At 46.9% G+C, this 12935-nt stretch overlaps 1 protein-coding gene across 2 annotated transcripts in view; it reads right to left on the reverse strand.

Annotated features, from left to right (window-relative positions):
• Nfx1 (nuclear transcription factor, X-box binding 1) overlaps positions 1–11125 on the reverse strand; it is a 58387-nt gene extending 47262 nt beyond the window's left edge. For both annotated transcript variants that reach the window (XM_057790484.1, XM_057790485.1), the window contains exons 1-2: positions 11034–11125; positions 4883–5866 (exon numbers count right to left, since the gene is read on the reverse strand). In XM_057790484.1, coding sequence (XP_057646467.1) covers positions 4883–5866; positions 11034–11058 — 1009 coding nt within the window. In that variant the 5' untranslated portion in view covers positions 11059–11125. The remainder of the gene's footprint in view (positions 1–4882; positions 5867–11033) is intronic.
• Between the last annotated feature and the right edge of the window lie 1810 nt (positions 11126–12935).

Below are 12935 nucleotides of genomic sequence, written 5' to 3' on the forward strand. Positions count from 1 at the left end.
GACTGTTGTGAGTTGACATGTGTGTGTTAGAACTGAACCTGAGTCCCCTACAAAAGCAGCTAGTGCTCTTTTGAAATGCTAAACATCTCCCTAGCCCTTTTCAATAGTTCTTATTTGGTGACTGTAAAAGCCCAGATCCTCAGTGGCCTCACCTCCTCCTCCCAGTCCCACTGCTCATCTTCTTTCCTCACTGCCAGGTAGACTCCATCCCGTGCCCAGAAGACTTGCCCTAGATAGCTGTGTGGCTCAGCTCCTCATCCACTCCGGTATTTACTCAAAATGTGACTTCTCATTCAGTCCTCAGCACACTTAGAAAAGTTACAATTCACCCCCTGAACACAATCTATTTTTCTTGCACACTGAATTTTCCCTCAATATTTACAGCTACCTGACAATGTCAGGCATCATGGTATACTCCTGTAATCTCAGTACTCCAGGCTGAGATAGGAGGATAAAGACTCAGGGGCTCACCTAGGCCACAGTCAGACCCTGTCTCATGATAAACCACGTATTATACATATTGCTTATTATCTAACTATACACACAGAATATACTCTCCTTGGGAAACGATTTTTATTAGAGTGGTACCTTGGAAATACTGGGCACCCACAATAAAAAAACAATGAATGGCTCCGAGAGAGAAACATAAATCTCTCATTGGCAACAATACCTTCCTCTTAGGTTTTATCAAAGCATGTCTAATTTGTAAAATAAGGTAGTAGTTGAATTCTAGAGCTGCTCTGTGCTGGTGAACTATCAGGTCTCAGTGCCAAGACTTGTCCGTCTTAGCTGCAAATCCTGTCTGACCACAGCTCTTTTTCATTTCCCAGAAGCCCTTTTGCACCAGGGCCTCCCATCATTTCTGAGCCGTGACTGTGTCTGCTGTGATTCTAGTTGAACAGTGTGTCAGTGAAAGGACACAGCGCACTGGGTGCTAACGGACTGCAAACTTTTCAGATACACCAACAAACCCCCAACTCCCCACCAAGTCTCAGACCCTTACACTAAGGTCCACTCACCAAATAACTAATTCAAAAAACAAACAAGTCCCTGTTCTAAGCTTTCCCTCGTACTTCGGGCTTTGCTTGTTCTGTGGCTCAGCTCTGCTCTGCTGCTGACACAGGGCTGACCTCCACAGATTGACTCAGGGGCACCCTCCCCCACCCATTCTTTTCTCCATTCTTCTCTATAGGCAGCTGTTAAAATTTACAGCTTGCTTTCCTGGGGGTTTCTGTTTTAAACTTCAATAAAAATTGTCTTTGAGTTTAAAAAACAAAATCAGAAACAAATTATCTTAGCTTGCTTTTTACTGCTGTGATAAAAGACCATTATCATAAGCAACTTGGGGAGGAAAGGATTTATTTTAGCTGAAGCTTAGTCTATTGTGGAGGAAGCCAGGGCAGGCACACACGGCAGGAATGAAGCCATGGAGTACCACTGCTCACTAGCTTGTCTTCACACTCATCTTTAGTTAGCTCTCTTTTTAAATTTATTTTTATTTCATGTGCATTGGCATTTTTTGCCTTCATGTACGTCTGTATAGGGGTATAGGGGTGTTGGATCCCTTGGAACTGGAATTATAGACTGTTTTGAGTTGTCATATGGTTGCTGGGAAATGAACCGGGACCCACTGGAAGAGTAACCAGTGCTCCTAACTGCTGAGCCATCTCTCTAGACCTCAGCTATCTTTCTTATATCTCCCTGGACTACCTGCCCAGGGGTGGCATTGTCCACAATGGGGTGGGCCTCCCACATCAATTATTAATCAAGAAAATGCCTCGCCGGGCGATGGTGGCACACACCTTTAATCCCAGCACTCGGGAGGCAGAGGCAGGCGGATCTCTGTGAGTTCGAGACCAGCCTGGTCTACAGAGCTAGTTCCAGGACAGGCTCCAAAGCCACAGAGAAACCCTGTCTTGAAAAACCAAAAAAATAAAAATAAAAATAAAAATAAAAAAAAATAAAAAAATAAAAAAAATGCCCCTATGGACTTGCCTACAGTTCAATCTGATGGAGGCATTTTCTCAATTGAAATTTCCACTAGCCAGGCGATGATGCATGCCTTTAATCCCAACACTTGGGAGCTTCTGCCTCCAGTGCTGAGATTAAAGGTGTACAACTCCACCCCCAGCTCTTTTTTTGTTGTTTGTTTTGAGACAGGGTTTTTCTATAAAACAGCTATGGCTGGCCTGGTTCCTCCTCCTGAGTGCTGGGACTAAGGGTGTGTGGCCACTGTCCATCACCACCTGGCAAGACAGGTGGATCTGACTTCAAGGACAGCTTGGGCTACACAGAGAAACACTGTGGGAGTGAGGTGTGGGGAGCTCAGTGAAAAAACAGGCCCTGGGCAGGTGGTAGCATCATTGATTAGGTCAAAGGCTCACAATAAACCAAAAGGAGATCAATAAAGGTAAAAGTTCATGAGGAAGAGCTTACATACTGAAGTTATCCCCACCCCCAATACACAGAGAGTCTTGCTAAGTAGCAGTCTGTTCTCAAACTCAGTCTTCTACAGTGCTAGTATTTAAGGCATGCTCGCTGCCATACCTAGCTCTTTGCCTTGATGTAATAACACAGTCAGTGCAAAATGAGGAATGTCTTCAAATAGTGTAAAAGGTTTATTTGTAAAGAAGGGGGCAGGACGGTAATTGTGAAGAGAGAGAACACATGCTTCAGAACATCCTTACAGGAGGGTATTTAGTTCAACACAAGTTCTGTGGACCAGTCAGAACTGACTCTCAACTATGTTCTAAGAGCTGTGTGAGGCAAGAACACCACAAGGAAAAAGAAAGATACGGCATCTAGGCCAAGGACAGTGGCCCACGCCTGGAATCCCAGCACTAGGAAGCAGAGAAAGATTTTTGTTAGTTTAAGGTCAGCCTACATATAACAAGTTCCAGGCTAGGGCTACACAGGGGACACCTATATCTAAAAACAAAGAAACCAACATATATCTGTGAGGTAGTGATGGTGCATTCCTTTAATTCCAGCATCCAGAGGCCAGGGCTACTACATAGGGAGACTCAAAAAAAAAAAAAAAAAAAGGAAAGACTTTTTTTATAAATAGTGACTCCAAACACTGTCATGGAGATAAATTATGGTTTCTTTCATTTTGGGGGGGTGGGGGTAGGTTGAAACAGGATTTCTCTTGTGCAGTCCTAGATGTCCTGGAACTCACTGTAGGCCAGGCTAGCTTCAAACTAAGAGCTTCAAACTAAGAGATCTGTCTGCCTCTGCCTCCCAAGTGCTGAGATTAAGGGCTCAAATTATGGTTTTGAGTAATAAATTTGGAAATAGAAGTATGTATAGTAATAAAAAAGACAAGCTTGTAAAAGACTGGAAGAGACAATACTATAGGGCTAAGAAAAGGCTCCCTGGATATGTAACTAAACTAGCTTTTGAAACATCTACATTCACAAGTGGAACTGCAGCACAAACCTTCAATCCTAGTGCTTGGAAGGGCAGAGGGACTCTAGGAGTTTACATAGGGATGTCCAAGCCAGCCAGGGAAGCAGTGAGCTCCTGTCTAAAGGAGTTTACTGTGAAGAGATGGCTCAGTGGTGTGCCAATCTTGCTGAGGACCTGAGTTCAGTTCCCAGCACCCCTGCGGCAGCTCATGACCACCTGTAACTGAAGTTTCAGGGGATCTAATGCCCTTCTTCTGGCCTTGGAGGACTTCTTGGGACACACAGTGATGCATATAAATACATTCAGGTGCATACACAAAATAAATCTTTAATCCCAGCACTCAGGAGGCAGGCAGATTTCTGTGAGTTCAAGGCCAGCCTAGTTTACATAACAAGTTCCAGGCTAGCCAGGGTTAGGGGCTAGAGGGCTAGCTCAGTGCTTAAGAGCACAGGCTGCTTCTTCCAGAGGTCTTGGGTTTGATTCCCAGAATTGGTGGCTTACAATCAGCTGTAACTTCAGTTCTAGGGGGTCAGACAACCTCTTCTGGCCTTCATGGGCACCAGGCACACACACAGTACACAGATATACATACAGGTGAAACAGCCATACACATAAAAAAATGAAAAGTGAAAAAAAATGAACAAAAAGTATATCAAATGAACAACAAAAAAGTGTAGCAGTGAACTAAGGGGGTAGTGACTCTAGACAGAGGGAACTGCATCCAACAGCTTGGACAGACAGAGCAGGAAGGAATCTGGAGGGAAATGACAGGGTACGGCACAGAAGACAGAAGTCAGAACCTACAGTGATGGAACCCAAGATAGACGAGTGATGAGTTCAGGATGTGTTTTGGAAAAACTGTTCACTACTGAAGGAACGAAGATGAGCTGAAAACAATAGTTAAGACAGGAGACAGAACCAGTGCAGTGGAACCAACAAGATGAGGAGAGCTGCATCAGCTGTAATCAACAGGGGCAACAAAATGCTTCTGCTACCGTACTCAAAAAGAATCTGAAACCCAGAGAGCTGTATCATCGTTAGCTACATTTAAAGCCCTTACACAATAATTTATTGGAGGAAAATCAGTAAACCGAAAGAGTGCTGGGCCTGGTGGTCCAGGTTTGTAATACCAGCTATTCAGGAAGCTGAGGCAGGAAGAGCATTAGTTCAAGCCCTGCCTGGATTATTGAGTGAATTTAAGGACACCCAGGGTAATTTAAGACTGTTTCAAGTAATAAAGATTTGGGGTTATAACTCAGTGGTAGAGAACTTACAACCTACCTCAAACACAAACAAACAAAAGAGGTTACCAATGAGGGCAGCAATGGGTAGTGGCAGGATCCAAGCAGGTGCTGAATTAAGGTAGGCTTCACTACTACCGTGTTTTTTTTTTTATTTTATGGTTTCTAAATTATGAGTGTCGTGCTTGAAAATCACCCTCAAGCAATCTCCCCTCCCCTCCAGGCACACTGACCTGTATGTGTTTCTGCATTCTTCAGCACATGGCTCTGTTTGCCTCTGGGGAATGGAGAGAGCACTTGAGGGTCCTGTCTCCTTCCTGCATTCTTCTCTTGGTCAACCCTTCTGGAAGATTTGTTGACAACGGCCAAATTTCCGGTGTCACAGGCTGACTTTGTTGGTCTTTCTCTGAGATTATCCTTTGGAATGGGGGGCATGTTGTTTTTAGGCCCTGAATTTAAATGTCGCTGACTTTCCTGTTTGGGTGGGTTCCTCCCTGGTCGTGGTCTGGCACCCTCCACCTCCCACGGAGGCCTTTTCTGTGGGTATCTTCTCTGCTCGCTCCGTCTCGACACGCAGCCATCCACTACAGCCTTTCTACAGGACGCATCTGAAAAGTCAGCCTGGGAAGCCCCCACGGGTCTGGTGCTTTCGTCCTCAGACTTCGGGCTCATTCTACTACCCAGCTCGCATTTGGGCTTCCCTTTGGCCTTTGGCCCTCTGCCATAGTTGTATGTAAACTGTGCTGCCTTTTTGGGCTTTGCTCCCCTAGGATCTGCAATAACCACGTCTTTCTCACTCTCAGAAGGGCTATGCTCCCTAAGGTCTGCTCCACTCTCTGACCTGGTCACACTTTCTAAACTGGACGCATCTGACGTCTGGTCAGTGAGCCCTTGTGCTTTCTTGACTCTGCTTTGGTGTTTTTCATTCCTCAACTTCTGCCATGGCTGATTGTGAAGGCCATGGTTCTTGAGTGATTTATTAGACTGGAAAAACACCTGGTGACTCTTGGGTTTGCTTCCAGAGGCGTAACTGTGCTGATGAATAGCAGAGATGTCATCGTAAGGATTCTGCCTGGGAAGGTGACAGGGAGGTGAGAAACTGTAATTTCTTCTCCCAATCCTAGAGTCTAGTCTTCTTTGGGTCCCACAATTCAGACCAGAATTTCTTCTCTCCTGAGGAATGAACTCAGCAGCATCTGTACTGAATTTAAAAGTGCCTAGGGAACAAGAAATAGATATCCAGTAAGAAATTAATGCCACTTAGGAACCCCATGACTCGAAAAGGCACATCTAAAAAATATTTTAAGGATGTTATATAAAGCAGGCTTAATGAGATCAGTCTCTTGTGAAAGTGTCAGGCTCTCAGTCCTTAAAGATGACAATTAGTATCCCATGTCTAGTGGGCACACTGACGTCCACTGATGGCCTAGGCCATCTTGCACCACGAATACACTTTTATCTAAAAATCTTAGAAGAGCCAAAGCCAGGCATGGCAGTATATACTGGTAATCTCCTCTCAAGAAGACCACCTGTAACTACATGAGCCCCTACAACCAAAACTAAAACCTTGGAAGAGGGCAGAGCATGTGGGTACATGCCTCTAATCCCAGAATTGAAAAGGCCTAGGCAATAGGATCAAAAGTTTGAGACCAGCCCAGGTTCCACAGTGAGACTTTGTCTAAATAAAAAATTGAAGGTTGGGTTTAGGGATGAGATATTGTCAGGAAGTTCCATGTGGTCTTTCAAAACACTAAAGCAGCATTGCATCATAGCAAGCAAATAAGCTTTGAAATCAGCCTAAAATGGGATTAAAATCTGAATGAGCTTAGGGTTATCACCTGACCACCTTAGCCTCAGTTCCTACATCTATAATGAAGGATAACAATGTTTATTTCAAAGGCTATTATGGCACCTAAAAGTCCCACACAGATAATAATAGCATAGGGAGTGTGCTAGTCTCTATCTCTTGCCCCTTGGAATACAGTTTGGGATTTTACATGTAACTCCTACAGTATGTTCTAAAATTTCCAAGCCTTAAAATCTAACCTTACTTTAACTTCAGCCTACTCACTCACCCCACAAGGTGATTCCAAATACAGTCAGCTCAGTTCCTGAAGCCTAAAGAAATCATCTGCTAAGGCAGGGGCACGGTGGTGCACACTGTTAGTCCCGGCACTCAGGAGGCAGAGGTAGACAGATGTTTGTAAGCTTGAGGCTAGCCTAGTCTACATAAATGAGTTTCAGGTCAGCCACAGCTACATAGTAAGACCCTGTCTCAAAAAATAAAAAAAGAGAAACTATCTACTCAACGACATAAAACTAGTCAGTAACAAAGTCACAGTAGCAATCAACAGTCTGTAAGGCATAAATTTAAGTCCCTGCCTACCATTTATTATTTGTTTTAAATTATCTATTTTCTGTCATATGAGAAAAGGCTTCAATATGTAGCCCAGGCTGGCTTCAATTCACTATATAGCCCAGGCTGGCTTCAAACTTAAAATCTTCCTGCCTCAATATTCTAAGTGATATAATTACAGCAAGCACTATCATATCCCTGCTTTATCATGTTTTAATGCCCCAGATGTCTTATATGTAATGGAGAATATAATCCCTCATCAGAGCTGCTAGGGAAACTAACTTGGTAAAGTAAAGCAACAGCATGCCTACAGCGGTTAAAATGATACCTTATTATTGCTTTTAGAGCTACGATTATCTGACACAGACTCCAATGGGTATACTGCAAACCTTGTAGACTTAGTATGTGCACACACTCATCTAAGCATTTTTCATGTGTTAACTTCTTTTTTTTTTTTTTTTGGTTTTTCGAGACAGGGTTTCTCTGTAGCTTTTGGTGCCTGTCCCGGAACTAGCTCTTGTAGACCAGGCTGGTCTCGAACTCCCAGAGATCCACCTGCCTCTGCCTCCCGAGTGCTGGGATTAAAGGCGTGCACCACCACCGCCTGGCATGTGTTAACTTCTTAGAATAGTTTTAAATTTGTACGTGTAGGGATCTCTGTGAGTCTCAACCATGATGAGTGTGTGGGTGTCCTGAGGCAGAAGATAGCAGATCCCCTGGAGCTGGAGTTACAGGAAGTTCTGTGTGACCTGAGCAACCAGGTGCGTAGGTGCTAAGAACCAAACTTGGTCCTCTGGAGGAGCACCAAGTCCTCTTAACAGCTGAGCCATCTCTCTAGCCCTATTAACTCATTTAATCTTCACATTCCGGATGGATGAGAAAGCACAGTAACTTGCCCGAGGCCACAGACACTCCAAGGCAAGCTCAGAACTCTGACTTAGGACACGTAGCACTCATGACTTGTCCTCATTCGTACATTGCACACTGACAGGGTAAGGCAGCAGATAGCACAGAAACACAGTGAAGAACTGGTGAGATCATACTGGCCACAGAGAAACCTCTCATTCAATCCAGGACCTGTCCCAAACACTTCCACATAGGCAGTGTTGAGGGTGGGGTGGAAGGGCTCACAGAACGGCAAGAAGATCAGACAGACCCCCAGAGCAGAAGAGGTGTTCTGGAAACATGAGATAAACTTACTTCAGTTTATCAAGAAGTGCTATACATTTCTCTCCTGCTTGAAGAAGCAAGGATGGGGGAGAGGGGCTCGGAAAAAACGGTCAGTAAAGCTGCCCAATAGCCTGGTAAAGGATGCTCCACATTGAGTAGTAGACAGATCCAGACATGCTGTCTAGCCATACAGAGTCGTGTTTTCACTAGACCCAAGAAAAACCTCAGAACGACCCTTAAAAAGACACAAGGAAGGAAAAAGGGGCACATGAATCAGGAAACTGTACTATGGCACAGGCCAGACACTTGTTCTAGTATTTAAGTAGAAGTTTTTCTGTAGTGAGCTGTTTTCTCACCAAAGCATCACTATATTTATTACAAGAGGCATTGGCGACCCAACAAAGCATGCAGTGCTGTGCACAAAATTGGCATTAGAAAGCCTGTTCACAGGCTGGGCAGCACTTGGGAGGCAGAACCTGGTGGGATCACTGTGAATTCAAGGCCGTTCTGGTCTACAGAGTCCCAGGACAGCAGGGCGGTTACACAGAAAACCTCTGTTTCAGAGGTGGGTGAGGAAGAAGAAAATCTGATCACACAGGAAAAAAAGATTCCCCTGTTCTAGATTAGTCTGTCATTTAAAGACCTTAGTGCAACAGTTCTCAACTGTGGATCTCGATCCCTTTGAAGGTCGAACAACTCTTTCAGAAGGATCACCTAAGACCACCTAAAACACAGATATTTACATTATGATTTATAACAGTAGCAAAATTACAGTTATGAAGTAGCAGCAAAAATAATTTATTGGGAGCAGGGGTGAGAGAGATGGCTCAGTGGCTAAGAGTGCTGGATCCTCTAGAGGATCCACATTCAATTCCCAGCTCGCTCACAACTGTTCCAGGGGATCCGATGCCCTCATACAGACAGATCTGCAGCCAAAACACCAATGTACACAAAATAAAATAAATAATTAAGAAAACAATTTTATAGTTGGGGTCACAATGTGAGGAACTGGATTTAAGGGCTGAAGCATCAGGAAGGTTGAGAAGCACTGCTTTAGAAGAGTGTGTGTGAGCTAGTGATGATGGACAAAGGCTATAAAACAAGTATAGCTGGGTGTGGTGGGGATGCCTTAAGCCCAGCACCTGGGAGGCAGAGGCAAGTGGATCTCTGTGAGTTCGAGGCCAGCCTGGATACAGTGCAAAGATACATAGAGAAACTCTGTCTCGAAAAACCAAAAAATAAAATAAAGAAAAAAGAAACAAGGAAGTAGGGATTCCTTGGACAAGGGGACTCAGCAACCGCTCCAGGGAGTGGAAGCACAGTCCCAAAGGTTAAAGCTGTGAGTCACAATGACCTCACCCACCTCTGCTTCAGACACCTACCGGCATGGAAGGAAGTCAGAGGTGACGTAGAAGAAGCCCAAGGGATTCAGGGTAGAGGGCTAGTGGTGGCCTAGAGGGGAAGGAGAGCAATGTATCCGCCTAAAGTTCCCATTCCCAAGAAGGGTTAGCCAAATCTAGGGTGCGCCAGTGCGGTGTTCAGCTGGGACAGGAACGTACATCTCCCCTGTCGCTCGGTACAGACACACGCAGTCTGACTAGCTGTGACTAGCGTCCCATCAATCTGTCAGAAAGCACAACTATAATTCAGGCCAAAGAAACTACTGCTTCTCCCCCTCAACCCTCATCCCGCCCTTCGGAGACGGGGGGGGGGGGGGGGGGGGGGGGGGGGGGCTCACTATGTAACCCTGGCTGGCCTGGAACTGAACACGTGGAATGAACTCAAAGATCCTCCTGCTTCAGCCTCTCAAGTGCTGGGATTAAAGGCATGCACCACTATGCCCTACACCACTGAAACGTTTGGTTCACTTAAAAACCTTTTTTTTTTACTGTGTGTGTGTGTGTGTGTGTGTGTGTGTGTGTGTGTACAGAGAGGGAGACAGGATATATGCCACGTGTGTGCTGATAACCTCGGTGGTCAGAAGGGGGCGCCAGATCTTCTAGAGCTGGGGTTACAGGTGGTTGTGCAAACCGAACGCGGTTCTTCTGGAAGAGCTAGTAGTGTTCTCAAACACGGCACCAACTCTCCTGTTTCCTGGTTCATTTTTACGTTTTAGGTAGTGTGCACTAATATCCCAGTGCAAAAGGTTTCTTTTTGATCGCTGTCCACAAAATCTGAAACCCCGGATCTACCAATGCACCGGGAAGAAAATGGAAAGAACTTCTACTAACAGTCAAATGAGGGTGTCCCAACCACAGAGCAGCTCCGGGAAGGCAAGGGAGCCAACAATTAGGGACGGAACGTGTAGGGTCCGGAAATTAGCTTACTGAGTCCAAACTGACAGACGAGGAAACTGAGGCTGGATCACGCACGTCAGGGCAAAGTGGGATTTCAAAGCCCTCGAGGCTGGAGCTGCTGGCGCGCGCGCGGAACGCCGCGGCTCCGAGAGGTTGAGAACACTCCCCGAGCGCTGCGCGCAAACTCGCTGGACTCCAGGGCCCGCTACAGGGGACTCGCCGCCGCCGCCTCCTCCGCCCGCCCGCCGGACTCCGGCCGCGCTGCCTCGGCAAGGCCGGAAGAAGCCCCGCGGAGGGGTGGGATGCCCACGTCCCCCATGTCCCCTCGCTGGGCCCCGGGACCCGTCCGTTCTCCTCGGAAACCCAGGGGCCGAGCTTTACCACCCTGTGGAAGATGGTGGAGAGGTCCGTCCGCGCAGCGCGCGTGGCTTGGCCCTTGCGAGCCACAGTCCACGCGCAGCACGCGCCCCTCTCGCCACCTAAGGGCCCGAACCTTTCCGATCTCCTAGCTTGAATACACCGCCGCACCCTAGAGGTCCCGCACGGGGACACGGACAGTACCTGAGACCGGAGGTGCCTCCGCCATCCCGTGCTGTGCCGCAGCACCTCCAGCGAGCCCCGCCAGCGAGCGAGGGCTGTCACCTGGTCACGTGTCCCGGATTTCCGGCGCCGACAAGTCGCGCCTGCGCGCGTGTAGATGGCCACGAGGGGGTGGTGCCGCTCGAGTATACCGTGGAATGGCGCCTTTGGGACGTCGGACAAATGCAACCTGCCTGGCGGGAACGGGGGGACGGGTGGCTGAAGGGGGCCCGAATCTCGGGAGTTGGGCCACACTTGTGTTGATTTTCGCTTTGAGAGGTGTTGTGTTCTCCGGCTGCAGCGCCTTTTTGTCGTGTCCTGCCGTGAGCCCAGCTTTAAATGGCCTTCAGATACAATCTGCCTGGCTCACTCAGGCGGCGAGGAGGCGCGCGGGGGTGTGGGGGGGTGTACTATAGTAATCAAAAGGGGGTGTGATAGGGGCGGAGTGAATCTTTCATGTCTCAGCCTCCTTTATAGGCATGCATCAGCAAATACAAATGTTTTAGTTCTACTTTGGGTTTTATTTGTCAAGGCGAGTTGCGGTGACCCAAGCCTTTAATCCTAGCACTCTGCGGGGCACAGGCAGCGGTTCTCTGAGTTTGAGTCCATCTTGATCTACAAAGTGAGTTCCAGGCTAGCCAGAGTGGCGGAGTAAGACCCTGTCTCAAACATTCTCCACGATGTCTGTGACCACTTTGGTCTCAGGGCTTTGTACTTCCTTCTAACGCCCATAGATTAAGAAGCTCTTTCTACTGGGTTAATTTAGCCTTCCCTGATTAACTTAACCCAGCAAATCTGGGAATCCTTTAGGAAATATATTTGAAAAAAAAAATGACTCAGAAAGGTTAAGATGTATATCTAAGTGTTGCAGCTCTGAGGGTAAAGGTAGCTATCCTGATAGTGGGGAACCAAGGAATACCATAAAGTCAACCGTACAACAAACCTCACAATAGAGATTTATTGGGAAAGATACAGGAGGAAAAGTGGCTGCCTCTGCTCCAGTGAGAAGCAGGCTTTATATAGGGTTTCGGGGCGCGGGGGGGGGGGCAGGGTTCCAGGGTGGCCTGGGATTGGAGGGATTTTGTTAGTAACTCTAATCCTCGCCGATTTTGTAGCACTATGAGGCCAGCGAGTCTATGAGGCCCTGGAAGGTGAGAATGGTCTGAGCCACCCATTGGAGATGCTGGGTGAACCGATAGGAAAACCAATGACATAGCTAGGGAAACAGTCCTGCACTCCAGTAGCAATGCTAGTGGTCATACCCAGGACTGCTAGAGGCTATGACCTGAAGTGCCCCTTTGTCATGCCGTGCCACTGTAAACCTTATGATGGGAATGGGCAAGGGTTCTTCACCAGGTCCCACCCCTAGTTTTGGTGGCACAACTTCTGGACCACCAAGCAGGAAGGTAGTGGTAAACTTGAATGCTGAAGAGAATCGAAGCATTGTGAATGTTTGGGCATAGGGGACTGGTCTGGGTGGTAGTACTAAGGATCAAGGTATTATCACAATCTGCAGAATCCAGGGTACACAAAGTGTGTCCCCGGGGAGTTAAAGCAGACTGAGGTAGTGATGAGAGATAAGGGGTGGTAGTGCTATTTAGCTTATAGCAATTGAGGAGAGGCTGCAAGCTCCTTGAGGTGCTAATGGCTAGGCAGTATCCCCAAACTTCTCTAACAGTCAAAACAGCCATTCCCAGCTCCTTGAGTCTAGGCTTCTCTAATAGCCCTTTCCAGATCCAACCCTACTGGGAAAAAAAAAAAAAAAAAAAAAAAAAAAGCCCAAGATCTGGCCAAAAAATCCCACCAATCCTTGAGCTTGCCCCAAGATCAGGTCACCCTGGACAGCTCCACCCACCAAGAAACTGTATAAAGCTTGCCTCTCAG

Source organism: Chionomys nivalis, chromosome 16, assembly GCF_950005125.1.
Source record: "Chionomys nivalis chromosome 16, mChiNiv1.1, whole genome shotgun sequence".
NCBI lineage: Eukaryota > Metazoa > Chordata > Mammalia > Rodentia > Cricetidae > Chionomys > Chionomys nivalis.